Below are 14,482 nucleotides of genomic sequence, written 5' to 3' on the forward strand. Positions count from 1 at the left end.
CTGACCCCATCAGAAACGTGACCTTCTCTTCCATGCTGGAACCAAGGCAGAAACGAACATTCTGGGAGTGCTTAGTTTAATTTCTGGCTACAAGCATCCTCAGATTCCTGCTTCTCAGGTATCTCCTTCGGGACTGTCCTCCCTGAGCGAGCGCGCTGCCGGGCGGGTACTGCCCAGGCCGCGTTTGCAGCGCCATGGCAACGGCGCTGCGGCCACAGGCCCCGGCCGGGCCCGGCGGCCCCGGCGCTGCTCCCGTCGCTCCCCGGGATCTCACCGGGAAGGAGCCGCTCCCGCCGCTCCCCGGCATCTCACCCGGGCAGGAGCCGCTCCCGCCGCTCCCCGGGATCTCACCGGGGCAGGATGCGCTCCAAGAGGCTCACCACCGGTACGTGGCACTGTCCCCGCAGGGCTGGGCCGCCTCCGTGTCGCACGGGGCTCGGGGCCCGCGGTGGCGGCCTCAGGTGCAGAGACGGTGGCACAAAAGGGGCATTTTGAACTGCCGGGTGTAAACCTGCCCGGCAGAACTCATCGCTCCGAAGAGAGAACTTTGCTCCCCTCAAATGGCATCACTAAAGTCACAATATTCTAGAATGAATGAGAGTTGACTATTCGGGAACACAGTTGGATCTTCTTAATTTTATCACATGATTTGTAGTATTTACTGTTCAAAGCTTTGAGTCTCATACAAATCTGTATTTTCATTAAACCACCAAGCTTCTAGTTATCAATTTTGCAGAGGAAAGATGACATGAAGTTAACTGATATGTATAAGAAATAATATATTTAAATAATACTTGATTTTTGTTTAAATAATTCTTGTGATAGTTAATCTTTTCATGCACGGGTCAGCATTACAGCATGTTCTTAGTTTATTTTATTTCTTCAGACCAAGTTATTTTATTTCAGAATACCCAGGAGGATTGTCATGCCTCACTACTTTTTGTTGTATTGTAGTTGAACCAGATTAACTGTACTGCTTGGATAACATGTGATATTTAATGTCTTTTCAGAACCTCCGTGTATAACAGAAGAAATGTTAGTAAGTATGCTTATAAGGCTGGGTCATTATTTTCATCTTGCAGCTATGGAGCAAAAAAAGCAAAAACCATTTTGGAAACCATTGTTTTCTCATTTCTTTTTTTGTAAGTGTAGACTACTGAGCAATTTCTTAAAATTTTGTCAGACAAAATACTTAGTTTAAAAATAATTTTTAAAAAAGTAACAGAAGGCTATGGAGAATAAAGATGGAAATGAAAATTAATTAGGATGAAGGAAGGAAACAAACAACTGGAAGATTCAATGTGACAAGTTTAACAATTTCCTTACTTTGCCTTTTTTGCCCTTTGCTCATATCTCATTGTAAGATTTCCCTGATGTTTTTCTTCTTGTTTGAAAGGCATATATGTTTGTCTGTTACCTCATAAGAAATGATATGTTTACTGTTACAGCTCAGGTGATGTTTGCCTATTCCTTGTTTTGGATGCTTTGTAACTTAGTGCCTTTTGGGCACTTCCTGTGTATTTTAAAGTATAAATGTGTAGATATTGCTTTTGGGAATCTCTAGACACTGTTTTATTTATAGTGTTTATTACCATAAACAGAACCAACAAAAGCACAAGTTTGGAGCAATTTCTAGCACACCTCAACCTTCAGTTGCAATTCTAAGGCAGCTTTTTCTAGCCATAATTTAGACTGTGCTGCAGGAGAAATGGCATGGAAAGAAATGAAACCAAATGCTTTCTGGCACAAAAATCTAAGCTATAGTATTGTATGTGCAACTCCCTAACCTATAATGTACACATAAGAAAGTGCAACTGACTTTAAATGAAAATAAAGCTGTCTACAAAAAACTCTCCAAAAACCAAAGGAAAGTATATAATGTGTAGATGCAGTAAGCAATAAAGCACACATTAATAATATCATAAGCATTTTATCTATTAATCAACCACTGTGTTTACATTTCTTGCTGTTTTATGGGACTACAGAGAATTATATCCTTGGGACATTAAAAACATGTTACCTCCATATTCCTAAAGAGCTTATACTTCAGCCTATAATATATTAATTGTTTTTAATAAGTAATTTAACAATATTTTAATCATGTATTGTCATATCTAGTCCTATCTTGAGATTCATCCTTGTCAATGTCAAACCAAACATGAGGTTGAATATAGCTGGTTTCTAATTAATTTCCTTTCCTAATTGTGAAGAATTGATATTTCTGGATTTGATTTCCTATTGACATTAGTAAGAAGATTCTCTGTTAATTTCAAAATGGGTTGGACACTTTGGTGAATTCCCCTATTTAAGCAGCGCCCAAACATCTCTAGGTCCATGGCACTGCAGTTTCTTTGGCCCATAGGCCTGTGATACATATAAGGCATGAAAGCCTTGCTTTCAGCACTGGCAGTATTTTCCAGGAATGATCCTGGGATACTTTGCCTATGCAAGGTATCCCAAGATCATTCCTGGAAAATTAGTCACCACAGCAACCACAAGTGCTGAGGAATAAGTGCTGGCAGACTAGGGCCAGACAAACACCATCAGGTCTAGTTCTGGCTTGTCATGCATGTTATCTCAGATTTCTTCCTTATCTGAGCACAAGCTATCTGCATTTAGGTTAGACCACTCGGGTTTGGATCAAGACACTGCCTGCCTGTACCCTGTGCATAACCTCTCTTTAATGCTATTCCTCACTAGCACAGTTCAATGATATCAACTTCAGAAAGAGAAAAAAAGATTTGTGTTGCAACACCTTTGCTGCTATTGGCAAATATGTTAAGTTCATTCTCCTTGCCTTGCAAGGCTGAAATTATAGAATATTCAGGAAAATGAAACTATTAAAAATTATTTGTCTTCATTCTGAAGACTGAAGACACATATCTGAAGACCAGTGGAATAATGTTCCAGTTCCTCTGTTGAATTGAAATGGGGAATGGTGGAGATACTGAGTCAGTAAAAGTAAGACTTGGAGCCATACTTTTGGATTTGTCAACAGCAAAAATATTCAACTTCTAGTCTACAGTTTTTGTGTCATGTTAGCAGGACTTAAAATGTAGGCATCAGAAAAGATAGAAAAACACCTGTAGATGCAGTCTTCACTTCTGACTAGGACAACAGGAAGCCTCCCAGTTCTGTCAGATTCAAAGTATGGCATCCACTGCTTGCTTGCTGAGCCAAATTACAGGTTATTTTACTCCCTTTTAGTCCCCGAATATCCCTAAGCAGCAGGTGGCCCTGGTAAAATATTATACTCCCTTCTTCCCAAGTGCAAGAGAGAAAGGTACAATGTGGGGAATTTCTAGACTGCTAGCTTATGCACATTTTTTCAAAAGTTTTAGCATCTAGAAGCTGTTTGGTTTATGAAGGCTTTATCTGTAAGTTCACTGATAAAGGATTAAGCTTCATGTGTGCATTTTAAATTGCTAAGGACCTTAGCAGTGTGCAATGGCTGGAATATAGCAGTGATGCAATGACTGTATTCTCAAAAATGGGAAATAATATTTTGCAAAATCTTCCATGTCATATCTCATAGAAAAAAATATTGTTTGAGGCAATAGTGCATTTAAATATTAGTGCAGATTATTACAAGCCATGCTTTGTGGTTTTATCTCTCTATAGGAAGAATGCTTAGCCACAGATGATATGCTTGTCGATTTCTTTAATGAATTTTTGAGTCTTCCGGTAAGTACCTAACAGAAATTCCTTTCAAAATACAAGAAAAGCCGTACTAAGATTAAGTGTAGCTTCACCTCGGAAAATTTTATGTTTTGCCATATATCTGCATTTTAATAGTAGCAACTCTTACTGCTCAGTGTTATTATCAGTAAGAATAGCCCAGTCATCTGGGCTTCTGGGGGCAGACATTCTCTTGCTAATTTACAGAATCACAGAATGGGTCATGTTGGAAAGGAGCACAGTGGGTCATCTGGTCCAACATCCCTGCTCAAGCGGGGTCATCCCAGAGCACATGGCACAGACTTACATCCAGATGGTTTTTGACTGTCTCCAGTGAGGGGGACCCCACCACCTCTCTGGGCAGCCTGTTCCAGTGCTCAGTCACCCACACAGTAAAGAAGTTCTTCCTTATGTTCTGGTGGAACTTCCTGGGCACCAGTCTCTGCTTGTTGCCTCTTGTCCTATTGCTCAGCACCACTGAGCAGAGCCTGGCATCATCCTTGCTTGAGATACTGATAGACATTGATAAGGCCCCTCTTATTTGTCTCTTCTTGAGGCTGAGCGTGCCCAGCTCCCTCAGCCTTTCTTCATAAGAAAGTTGCCCCAGTCCTTTAATCACTTCCGTAACCCTCCACTGGACTGTTCAAATGTCTCCCATTGTGCTGAAGAGCCCTTGACCTGCTGGCAGTCCTCTTCCTAATGTACACCAAGCCTTGGCCACAGGGACACACTGCTGGCTCATGGACAGCTTGTTGTCCACCAAGATCCCTAGGTTATTTATGTATTTAAACTTACATAATTAATAATTTATGTATGTAAATCACAGTGCACTAAAATAATATGAATAGGAAATGAAAAAGACACATAAATACTTTTTTAAAAGGTGTCCACTTCTATTACAGTGTTACAACATGACAACATAACAAATTTTTTGTCCTTTTACAGTTTTCTGGCAATGTATCCAGTGATTAATTGATATTTTAGCTCAAGAAACAACTCTTTCTCTTCATGGCTTGGAAGGTTTCAAAGTTGGCACTTCCCTCCTCTTCCTCTCTCATCTGCAGCCAGAAGGATGCAGCCTTACCCTGTATTCTGTGTGCTGATCCAGTTACAGTTAGACCATCATACCCAGTACCTTGTATTTAAGCAGTTCTCCTGTATTTTGCTCCTTTTCCCTATCAACTAGCCTGGCTCCCCACTCTCTGTTGGGAGTCACATGTACAGTTCTGCTCCCTCAATGTGGCAACCTCATCCAACTTCATCTTAGTAGTCTTGGCCCTGACACCTTACACTCAAAGTCCCTTGCCAGGTGGCACAGGCCTTTCCACAGGGTCACTTGTGGCTCCCACAGCCTGTTCCCCTCCTCAGGCACTGCAGTCCCACAGGCCACACTACAAGAACATGTATCCATTCCACAGCTTGCTTGGTAGGAACCACTGCCAGCATTAGGAGAAAGCAGAATATTTCTTGATGCTCCTTGGACCTCAAAGGAGCTACAACGTGGCTTGGTGAGGTCACTAATGAAATAAGTTCAGTTTTGATTCATAACTGAATGATTTGGCTTACTTAACTGAACCAGACATAGCTGTCTCTCTAAGCCACATCATAGATTTGTGTAAATGTACACTGCATGAAAATTGTACTACTAAGGATGGTAGAATGGGCTCCTCATTCCAAATTTTAGTCCTAAAATAGAATCTAGAGGTATTAACTCCATGTCAGGTGTGAGTTTTGTGCACAGCATTGATAGTGACTTCTTTCAGGAGCTCAGTCTTTATGTGCTTTCACCACACTACAAGATTCTGAAGAGTATACAAAGCTAGAGAGACACAGATGGAACAAATCATGTGGTAAGAGGGCTGTTTTTTTCCCTTTCCCCAACACCTCAACTCCCCCAGCCCCTGCCCCACAGCTGCCTTAGGATATCTGCCTAAATCCAAGCCCAAGTTCTTAGGTTTTAAACCCAGCCTTCTTCCATGTACTAGATTGTTCTTAGCACAGGAGTACCATCCTCCATGCCTTTGCTGCTTATTTGGAAACAATGCTTCAAGTTTTACCCAAATTGCAGAGGATAGAGTGGGTAAGAAGTTTAGCCTTTTTAGTCTCTTGATCTCCTTGGACATGCACAAATTTCAGGACATCTGTTACAGGCCAAAATTCTCCTTGGCCTCAGAGGGCTCCTCAGCCCACAGTCCTGGCACAGCTCAGCAGCTCTGAACTGCAGCAATTGTCCAGGCCCTCCTGACAGCTCTGGAAGCCTAAAGAAAAGAGTTCACAGTCACTCCTGAGTAAACACTGGTTTATGCTGGTAATCTTGGTAGGTTTCTAAGATGACGCATGGTCTCTCTTCCACATATTTACATATCTTCATGAAAACAGATGCTCTATTAGCTATTTTTAACTGTAATGTTCTCATAATTGGTTTTATTTTCTCTTTGATCTTTTCCTAAGGATTTATCCTCTTCAGGATTAAGTTCTATTAATGCCTTGAGTTCTGTGGTTTGAATACCTTACATTCCTTATTACACTCTCCTTCTCAGAAGGCTTCTACTAAAACAGTGCATTGAAATTTCCATTGCTTTATTCTTGTTGTGCTTATACACTGTTGCCTGGGAACAGCATTACCCAGGTGTGCTAGTAGTTAGGCAACAAGTTAAACTGAAAATATTGTGAGACTTGATACAAGAAATGAGGGGGAGCAGATGCTTATTTTAAGGGACTGCTTCTGCATTGATTTATAATGCACCATTAGCATATGGAAAATTGTATCACTGGGGACTTGCTATAACAGCAGCAGGTTTTTCATGTTTTCTTTTTCCTTTGATTTGCAGTGTATCCCTTAAGTGATCCTCTTGTTATAGTGACATTCAGCGTAATCTGACATAAATATCTAGGTACTCCAAAGAGCTATATACTGTCATAAAGTGTAATTTACAGAAAGTATTTCTGAAACACATTATGCAAAAAACCTCAGGAGGGCACTTGTTGCCAGTAGTGCGGTGATTTCACAGTAGCAGAAACCAATTACATGACACACAAACGAGTTACACCTTCCTTAGTAACTAATGTAAAATGAAAGATTTAAGAGAAACATTGGCCTGGACACTTTTCCATTTCTAGGAGTTCAGGCTAGAATTTGAATCTCTGATCCATGTACTAAAAACATCCAAGGATATGTTAAGTCAGGAATGGAAATTCAGGAGTCAGAAATTGCCATCCAGCTCAGTGTTGAAGGCAAGGACAGTAATGTCAACTTGTTTCTCCTGCACTCTACAAGCTGCTTGCTACTCATTCCATCCCAAGTCCATGCTGGGTCTGACCTGTCATTTTCCAGTTACCAGTGATCCTGAGGAAGGCACACTCCTCCTCTTTACAACCTCAAGGAGTTGCACTGGAGACAGAAGTGCTACCTTGTGCCTCAATTGATGCACATTCAGGAGATGACAGTTTGATGGCAAGTCCCTGATTGTTGGTTTCCCTTGCAGCAGAAATCTTCTAAGTGACCATAATTTGATCAACTTTAGATTTGAAGAATATTTCTTTTGAACATTGTTCTCACTGTAAAAGCTCTCCTCCAGGTAGTCTGGGGTCCAGCATTTGGTGCAGGTGATGATTCTGAAAAAAATTAAAGCCTAAGTAACAAAGCTTAGGCCTGTTAGCCTTTCTGAAGAAGAAAGTCCTGAGAACCTAGTGCTGTCACAAATAAAATCTTGCTTGATCTGAGTCACAGATTACAGAAAGGGCAGAAAGCAAAAAAGCAATCCACTCTGCAGCACAGTTCAGGCTCTTCACTGCTTTGAAGATAACTTTGAATAATTCCATGCATCAAATAATCAATTCAAGGCATCAGTGCATGCTCATTAGTTTCCTCTTGTCTTTTCCAGGTGGGGGGAGGGAGGCTGCAGTTGCCAATATAACCTCCCTTTAAAAGGCTTTGACAGAAGTAAGGCCCTACCTGCATGTTATATTGAGACTTACCCAGCACTAAAACTTGCATCATATCTTTGACATTGAAGGAAGCAAACAAAGCATTCCTGACTACATTCCTTATTAATAATATGTTTACTCTAAATGTTCTGCTCTTAATTAAATTGTGATATGTGATTATGTCTTTGTCTTACCAACAGAAGGGAAATTCTGGACTCATTAAAGTCAGTGGGAGATTTTTCATTGACCATGTGTAGTGTGAATTTTTCCAGATACTTCATAGAGCTGCTCAAATTCTTTTCTGGTGTGGACTCTCACTGACATTTATTTATGATATACATATACCCTTCTTAAGGAAGTTTTGGCTATGCTCCTGGATGAGATCTCTATTCACTCCCACCCTTAACCTAAGAAGCAGCCAAGTTGTGGTCATTCTGTTTCTCTTGGGATCAAACTACATTATTTGGGTCTGGGATGTGAACATATTTACACATTTCCTAATTGTATCTGAAGTTGAGTGTATCTGAAAACTGTAAAGAAAGAGAACAGTGAGATTTATATGTCTGATATCCTGGCAACATGATGATGGATGCTGTTTTGGTTTCTGTTATGGGAGGACTGAGAGAAATTTGTCTTCCCTTCAGTTAAGTGTATAACTTCACGTTTCAGAATTATGTATTCTGTTTATTTTTCAGCTGAAAACCATATTCAATGTGCATTTGACAGCTAAGAAATTTCTTTGCTGTCAAAAAAGTACATGCAATTGTTTATTCATTTAATAGTATTGCTACCACAGTCTGAAAACAGCTTTTTGTTATTTGCTCAGGGATTTTTTTCTGAAGTTGAGATTACTACACTGAGTTACGTTGGTCATACTGGCTTTGGGAGGAGAATTTCCTGCAAGTGAAACCATTTGCAAAGTCTGTAGACTTCTTATTTGCTGGTATTCTCAAGTCCTTTATCTTATTTATTGTGCTACATTGACAATGTATGAACCCCAAGCTTCAAGGCTCCTGCCAAACCCGATTTATTTTTTCTTAACATCTTGAGGTATAATTTCTCTGGAGATTTCCTTTTCTATCTTCAAAGCATCAAAAATTGGCTCAAACTAAAGAGAATGGTACACTTAATCTTTGGTTAGTGTATTTTACTTGTCTGTAAAAAGGCAAAAATACTTGCCAAATGTGGGGTAAGAAAGACATTTCTTAGTATATTAGATTGGCATGGATAATTTTCCCCCTTTCCTTTGTAGTGTAGACTATGATCCACTCCTTAGCGTAGGCGTCTTCACGGAAGAGATTCCTCATTATTGCAAGGATGGAATATTGGTGGTGCCACAAACCTCTCTCGTTGTCCTGAGAAGTGTTACAGGATTTTACAGTACTTGACTTCCACTGGAAAGGTTTTAAGTTTGCTAAAGGATACTGAAGAGTTTCTTGGTGCATTTTTTTTTGTGGCTAATGTAATGTGTGAGAGTGGTTAGACTGAGTGTTTTGCCCCAAAGCTCTTCAGATACAGAAAGGAAAATGGATTGACTGATCCTCTCTCCTGTGTGAAGGGGAAATGTTTCCTACAAAAAAACAGATTCTGGGGTGGTTTTTTGTGTGTTCCCATTTTATTTTTCTCATAACATTGTCACTTTTATTTTTGTGGTGGTGATAGGTTAAGAAGATTAGGAGTTATCTCTTCTTTTATTATGATTATAAAAACATTCTGATTTATCATTCTAGATTTTTTGAGTAAACAAGCTTCTCCAGAAAGATTTAAATGATTCTAAAATGCTTTTGTATGATAGCTTGAGAGATAGATGCTCTTTTGGAAACTTCTGATTCATACAGAATCATAGACTACTGCCTGGAAGAGACTTTGAGGAGGTCTGTAGCGTGACTTTCTTCTCAAATGAAGGTCAGTGCTTTAGTACTGACTCCAGGTTGCTAGGCACTTTCTGCAGTTGGTCTTGAAAACCTCCAACAGCTGATTCCTCTCTGGACAGCCTATTCCAGTGCTAATCATCCCAAAATCGCCTTTTTTCTTATAATCCAGCTGAGATCTCTGTTGTTTCAGTGTATGACAAGTGGTCTCTTGTCCTCCCACCATACCCCTCCATAAAAAGCCTGGCTTTATCTGTTCAGCCATCTCCTTGTAAATACACTGAGGCTGCTGCTAGTTCTCCTAGAGCTTCTCCCTCAGGGGTGAGTGCTCCAGCCTCTGACTGTCTCGTGGTCTTCTGATGGACTTGATCAGATATGTGAATATCCTTCTTGTACAGGGGACCCACAACTGGAGCACTATTCCAGATGCATCCTTACTAGTGTCAGGTCTACTGGCTACTCTCTGACTGATAGAAGAAGTATGCTGCTTTTTGATGTCCCTGGGGATGGGTAACTACCTCCAAACCTCAAAAGTCTGAACTAGAACCTCCTTTTTCAGTCAAGTATGTGGTGTATGAAGCATAAATCTTCCTATCCCATCAGTGCATATTCTTTTGCTCCATTAGTATATTTGTCTTATAAATGATTGGTAGTCAGACCCCACCCCAAAACAGCAGCACACTTTACATTTTAAAAATTGTCACTAGCATCCATTTCACTCCATTAAAATTGCAACAGTTTTCTGTTGAGTTAAATAGAATAAGTATCAAAAAATTCCTAAATCTAGAGTACGTTACAAATTATTAAATAAAAGTAGATATATGTGCTAAACTAATACTGTATTTGCTTAGTTTTCAATTTGAAAAATATGAAACTAAAACAATATCATCATGTCTAGTCACAAAGCCTTTTATTATTAAATTTGCATTTTGTTTGCTTTTTTTCCACAAGCAAGAGGATTTAAAATCCTAAGAGACTGAAGTACTTTGTTTCTTAGTGTACTTTCTTCAGTTTCTTTCTTTAAAACATGAAGGAATATATAAGGAAGAAAACATTTAAATGCTATTAAGGTTGCACACTTAGTCACTTAAAAGCTGGTAGCAGGACAAATTAGGTTTGAAAGTAAATGGAGTGTGCACATAGCAAACTGGGAGGAGGTCTGTGTGTAGGGAAATCTACTGCACATGAAAGGTTTGTTAGATGCTGTTCAGTACATCTGGAAAAAAAAGCACTAAAACCTACTGAGTGCCCTGGAGAAAATTAATGCCAAAAGAGGCAGAAGGTGTCAGGGAACAAAAACCAATCCATGACTTCAGCTGAAGTTAGGTAACTGAACAGACTCATGCAATTCAGTGCATGGCCCTGAGCAGTGATGGTCTGATGTCATCGTACACTTAAAGTTCTCACATGCTGTGTGCTTTGCCAGGCTGAGCCTCTACAGTGAGACATTATGGGATAAGTAGGGAATGTTGAAAAAACATATTGCAGCCACATGGTTCAATTCTGGGCATTGCTCTACAAGACATTGATCAACAAGGGGGCTTCAAACAGAAGCAACAAAATAGATGACACTAATATCGTTACTTTGGACTTATACGGGTGTGAAGAAGAATCAAATTGTTCTGTAGTATATTTCTATGTTAGATGTAGCATGTATTTAACATATTTAGAATGTATATGAGTTATGTCTGTGTGCATATATGTGATATATGAAAAAGTTTGAGGAAATTAAAAATACAGTACTTGAACAAATAAAATATTCTTATTAAATGCAGGAGAACGACAACTGTGCAAACACCAGGTGAGATCCTGTCTGGAACAAAGCCAAAATAAGTTTTGGCACTGGGTTTAGGTGTAGCCATAGTTTCCTGAGTACCTAAATACAACATGCCTTGTCATCCAGCTGAGTGCAGAGGTGCTTATATACTCTATATTATATACTATATTATATATAATATAGTATATAATGCACATAAGTTCTATATAATCTCCTATTCATAACTGTCATGGGTATTCTCTGTGACTTCTGTGAAATCCATCCATGTTTTTCCTCTTCATTTCAAATAAGAGAATTTGAAAGATAGTCTTTCAGGGAAATACCTGATACCAGAGCTTAAAAGATGAATTATGGCTCTGTTTCAGTGTGTACATGTGCAGTGGGGTTTTGTGAGTTGACAAAAGTCACATTTGCAAGGCTGAAATTGGAGTCAGTCCATCTCGTCTGTTATACGGTATTTGACTGAACTAGTGATGTACAATAAAATTTGCTACAGGACATGAGTTTTGGTAGTTGTTTGACCTACAAGTAACAGTATGGTGACAAACCTTTCCTACATATGAAAATCATCAGATTCATCCTCCTCAAATGAATCTTACATTTAAAAGGTCAGTTTCATTGCTAACATTTTCATGCCTTGATTGTTGATAATAACAAATGGGAGAATAATACTGTAGATCTGATCCTGTAGGTGAGTACTTCTCTGTAGGACAGTTACTAAAGTCACAGTTAATTATATATTCTAGACTTGATGTACTGAATCAATTATTTGCATGTGAAAAAGAATAGTCTGTGATCTAGATGCATTCAATTCTTGACAATTAAGCATTGCTGAAATAAAAAGGTATGAATGCTTTGGAAAGCTATACAGCAAAAACAAGAATGCAGAAAAATTACTATTTCAGGCTCAAAGAGAAAGAAGCCTCGTAATGCAATTTTCTATTCTGTAGGATGCCTCTATATCATAAAAAGTAATTTGTTAAATGAAAGTTGCCTTATTACAGTACCATAAACTTTCCTAACTTCTTTTGTAGACTTTTGCCCAGCCAGTGAAGTTTAACTCTGATGCTGGGGCTTTTGAAGTAGTTAATGATGCCCCACAACAGCCGAAAAGTATTCTACATGATCAAAAACCTCCAAGCCCCATTTGTGATGTTCTAAGCAAGGAAAAGAATGATGGGCAGCTCTCCAAAATGCACACTGCTTCTTCAACCTTCAGTATTGATCCAGATTGCAACACTATGGTAAGCATCTTATGGACCCTGAGTTTATATTTAGATCTTAATGTAGAGACACTGGCAATCATTATTGTTGTGTTTGGCTTGGTAGCTTGGGAAAAATGTTAATTTATGTTAGGAAAACATAATGATGGGCCAAATTATGCCCTGTAATGCACATGTGTCTAGCAGACAAGTTAATGGAATTACAGATGCACATCCTGTAGCACAGAATTTTGAAGATTCTGTAGGGCAGGGTTCAGCTGTGTGGTCTGAATACTTTTTAATATTAAAAGAAAAAATATTATGACAACAGTTACTTTACTAGTGATCCCTGGAATGTGCAAATTGACTGAAACTAATGCAGCTCAGTCTTTCCTTATTAATTAATTTCCTTGTGTGGCTATGAGCTCATCTGTGGTCTGGCAACACATAAGTCTCTCTTCCATTAATTCCTAAAGGATTTACATGGTTAGCATCAATTTCAATGGCCAGAAAAAATAATCTTTGGCAAGAAGAGAGCTAAATTAATGGAAAGATGGGTTGGAATTTAGGAAAAAAAATCTGTTTTCAGGCTTGCTTAGACAGTATCAGTTTTGGTATTCTCACCTGCTTATTTCCAGGGCCATCTTCAGCACCAAATTAGGCAGGTTAAAATCAGCAGTTGAAGCATCTTATGCACCTGGGAGAATACAAGTTGGTGTAATTTGATGTGGGATTTTACCTTTAAACAACAGGTTTCAAGGACAAAAAAAAAAAGTTTCACTGGGATGCTTGGTTTATTCCTTTTTTTCTTGTTTTGCATGGATGTGACTAACATGTCTTCATTTCCTTTTATTCAAGGCCAGTATAAGGTCTTGCTCCATTTTTTTCAGTGCCTGCTCAAAATTATGTCACAGCTGGAAAGCTGAGAGAAAAGCAGGGAGTTGTAACAGACCACTGCTTTTCCCAGTATAAGATTAATGATTTTCAGAAAAGAAAACAGTGTTGAGGGAGGTCAAAAGGCAATGATGTTTAACAAAATGATACTAATGTGATACTGCAATTATCTGCATTTAAACTGGACAAATGGTACAAAAGGACAAGGCTCACAGACATCCCTACCATGTTAAATAATAATTTTCACAAATACTTTGCTTGAGAGCACAAAAGCAGAAGAGCTGTTCTTCATTTCTTATTTGCTCTCTCAGTATTAAACTGAGGAAATGCTGTGTGTTTGTGCAAGTGTGGCTTACATTGCTCTCTGGGCTAACCTCCCATCATCACTGTAGATGGCCTTTCTTGAGCAATTCAAAGCCATTTCACTATTATTTTCTTATTTCATGTGGTCTGGAGAAACAGGGCTTCAGTATTATTTAAGATTCCATTTCTTTCCCTGGGATGTTTTCCATAGATGGGAGCATTACAGCCTTTTGAGGAACAAAATGCCTCAGTACCCTTTCTTCTCCTTTTGGGGCAAAAGGGTGTTATTTCTTCTTATTTTTGATTCCTCCTTTACTTGATGGGTAACTTAGATGCCTCATCCAGTTCAGCTTGACATCTCAAGTCTGAGCTGGAGCAAAATGATCTGTGAAACAGTTTGTCTGAAATGGTTACTGCAACTACACAGGGTGAAAGAAGTCAGCTCCATTCATTGCACTACAGTGACTGCACCAGGAGAAACCACCCCAGAACAACTCTGTCAAGTAGTTCTGTTCAAATCAAGTAGGATTTGATCTTTCAGTTGTCAGGTGATGCTGTCTGCTTTGCTTTGACTGCCTTCACAGGAACTAAAGAGATTGAGAGTTGTTTTTAAATGTTACATTGATTACAAAAAGTCACCTTGAGTGAGCATCACTGGCAGGTTACTTATGAAAAGGAGTTATGACTGGAAAATCCTAGTAGGCCTTTCAGGCTATGGCCTGAATTTAAACACATCTTGGCTCAGAAATACACACAGTGGTATTTTTCTCTGTATTTTACTTCCCTCTCAGATTGTTACAAATTTACAGATAAGCAAAAGTTTTCTTCAT

The 14,482-nt window shown here is 39.1% G+C and overlaps 1 protein-coding gene across 2 annotated transcripts in view; it reads left to right on the plus strand.

Moving 5' to 3' along the window:
- The first annotated feature begins 251 nt into the window (after positions 1-251).
- RGS22 (regulator of G protein signaling 22) overlaps positions 252-14,482 on the plus strand; it is a 61,482-nt gene continuing 47,251 nt past the window's right edge. The window contains exons 1-4 of one of the 2 annotated variants that reach the window (XM_064703572.1): positions 252-385; positions 1,011-1,039; positions 3,622-3,684; positions 12,288-12,497. In XM_064703572.1, coding sequence (XP_064559642.1) covers positions 361-385; positions 1,011-1,039; positions 3,622-3,684; positions 12,288-12,497 — 327 coding nt within the window. In that variant the 5' untranslated portion in view covers positions 252-360. Of the gene's footprint in view, positions 386-1,010; positions 1,040-3,621; positions 3,685-5,694; positions 5,759-12,287; positions 12,498-14,482 lie in introns of those variants that run through there. The other variant, XM_064703573.1, reaches the window with a different exon arrangement.

Source organism: Zonotrichia leucophrys, chromosome 2 (assembly GCF_028769735.1).
Source record: "Zonotrichia leucophrys gambelii isolate GWCS_2022_RI chromosome 2, RI_Zleu_2.0, whole genome shotgun sequence".
NCBI classification, from domain to species: domain Eukaryota; kingdom Metazoa; phylum Chordata; class Aves; order Passeriformes; family Passerellidae; genus Zonotrichia; species Zonotrichia leucophrys.